General features: G+C 40.0%; 1 protein-coding gene across 1 annotated transcript; it reads left to right on the top strand.

The window, feature by feature from the left end:
• Positions 1–303: 303 nt before the first annotated feature.
• On the top strand, positions 304–757 carry LOC142477776 (histone H2A type 1-like). Its single transcript, XM_075582380.1, has one exon. It carries the CDS (start codon positions 330–332, stop codon positions 723–725), a length of 396 nt encoding a protein of 131 aa, XP_075438495.1. The 5' UTR covers positions 304–329; the 3' UTR covers positions 726–757.
• The last annotated feature ends 1,781 nt before the right edge of the window (positions 758–2,538 follow it).

Raw genomic sequence — 2,538 nt, 5'->3', positions numbered from 1 at the left:
AATCTGAATCAATGAAATGACTGACTCCAATAAAGAGACAATGTCACCTAAACCCCCAGCAGCTCTATTTATAGGAGTCCTATGCAAAGTAGCAGCCCCAGCATTCTGTTCTTCTATTGGCTGACTTTATCATGTGACCGTTTATGACATCATCAGTTTTCTTTCAAATTAGACGATTGGTGGTTTCAGGATTATGGAACTGATTGGCTGTTTTCAAAACTGACCAATCACAGAGGAGTTCAGCTGCTGTCAGAGTGTATAAATAAGGGCACAGGGGGCGGGGTTTGTCACTTCTCCTGTTACCCGAGCTGCTGTCTGACTGATACACGATGTCTGGAAGAGGCAAACAAGGCGGGAAAACTCGCGCTAAGGCCAAGACGCGCTCATCTCGGGCTGGGCTGCAGTTCCCAGTCGGCCGTGTGCACAGGCTGCTTCGGAAGGGAAATTATGCTCAGCGTGTGGGGGCCGGAGCCCCGGTCTATTTGGCCGCAGTGCTGGAGTATCTGACCGCTGAGATCCTGGAGTTGGCCGGTAACGCCGCCCGGGACAATAAGAAGTCCCGCATCATCCCCCGGCACCTGCAGCTCGCTGTGCGGAACGACGAGGAGCTGAACAGGCTGCTCGGAGGGGTCACCATCGCTCAGGGGGGTGTCCTGCCCAACATCCAGGCCGTGCTACTGCCCAAGAAAACCGAGAGCCACAAACCGGCCAAGAGCAGCAAGTGAGCTTCACCCCGAGACCAGGAGCAGAGATCCCCACATACCCAACACAAAGGCTCTTTTCAGAGCCACCACAACATCAAAAAAGCGTTATAGTATTTCACATTTCCTGCAGGACATGTGTTTATTATATTTCTATCTCCATCCTAAGTCACTTTAATTGTTTATGATAATAGTTCTCTTCATTTGTAAAGTAATGTATAATTAAGTCCATGTATGTGGAGGTGTCAGTTCTGTCATTAGAAACAGTAATGCGTTTGATACGACACTGCAGAAAGCAAATCAATATTTAATACCATAAAGGCACCTACTGTATATATAACTTGGGGGTGAACTTTAATTACCGACATGATGATTTTTCGGAAAAAATCCCATAAAATTGATGAACTGATTAAAGTGCATTTAGTTTGCTGGAACCATAACTATAAAGCTAAACAAAAAAACTGTTTCTAGTTCATCGCTAATTAAATTAAAACAAAGTAGTGTAGCATGGCTAATACACTATAAAGTAGTGTTTGTTTCTGTTTGTGATTATACAAAAGGCGCAACGTATTGGTATTAGGAGTCTATTCTTGAAACAATTTACCACACGGTGGCGCTGTTGGATTAGAAATCGGTATCTTCATTACTTGGCTTGTAAAGGCTAAAACCTGTTTTTATATCGGACACAAATTCGCAAGCCATGAAGGTGTATTATACTGAAAATGTATATAATGTATCATTAAAGACAAGTGAGTAACATTGATGCAAGAACAATTTAAAAAAAATTATTTTATTCAACCAACGTTGTTTACAGATTGCCCTCGAACATGCAAAATCAAGTCATAATATAATTAATGTTGACATGTTAGAAAATAAAATAGCATAATGGTATAGAAAGATTCAATAACCAAAAGGCAGAACACATAATTACAGCATCTGGTCTTCGAAATAAACAGCACAAGTTTTTTGGAGGTACAATTTATCAAATTAATTCCTTTATGAGCAAGAACAATAATCTGAATTTTTTTTTTGTACCACTAATATACTCTGTGCTATAAACTAAAAATTACAGAACCTGTCCCTGGTGTCATTTTTTTTTTTTTTTTTTTTTTTTTTTTTTTTTTAAATCTAAGGAACAGCAATGTCATGTACGGTCCATCTGTGAGCATGTGGCCCATATACTATCTTGTGAAAAGAAGTGATAAAAGGCGCTAACAACTCTATGTGAAAGTGAAAATAATAATAAGTGTTAAGTGATGAAAATGAATATATTAACTAAACACCCAGCTCAAAACCTCTCTGGTGGGACCTGTTTCACGGGTTCCAAGGTTTAACAATTTCTCAAAAATTGTTAAACCCATATACTATCTGTCACGGACCGCACACAAGTGAGCATGTGATATGAAACCAGGGTTAATACACACGGCTACTCTAGCCAACTCACCTTTCTCCTGCACAAGGTACTTCCAATATGTTTATATTAACCCATTACTCAATTGCAATCCCATCTATGTGCGTACATCACTGGATAATTTAGGCAAAATATGTAATTATTTACCAGAGTCTCAGGTCTATTTATTATTATTATTATTATTATTATTATATTTATTATAAGGAAAACAAAATTGTGCACTTAACACACAATCAGTTGTAGCTAAATGTGGCAGGCAATGAAAATACTCTCTACAAAGCGTGCACCAGTTTATTCTGAGCCCCAACACATTACTTATTACATGTTTTAATACCCCCGTCCATGGTCAGTCCGGAGTCCCTGGGCTCTGTTCCCTGTATGGGAGCTGGCGGCACTCACAAGCCAATCGGATCTGGACTCAATGAC

The sequence above is a fragment of the Ascaphus truei genome, unplaced genomic scaffold, assembly GCF_040206685.1.
Source record: "Ascaphus truei isolate aAscTru1 unplaced genomic scaffold, aAscTru1.hap1 HAP1_SCAFFOLD_2320, whole genome shotgun sequence".
Taxonomy (NCBI): Eukaryota; Metazoa; Chordata; class Amphibia; order Anura; family Ascaphidae; genus Ascaphus; species Ascaphus truei.
The sequence above is the reverse complement of the archived record's forward strand: the minus strand, read 5'-3'. Positions and strand labels throughout refer to the sequence as shown.

What these genes read in the sequence shown, in the direction of transcription:
- LOC142477776 (XM_075582380.1), top strand. Translation starts at nt 330, where the DNA reads ATGTCTGGAAGAGGCAAACAAGGCGGGAAAACTCGCGCTAAGGCCAAG.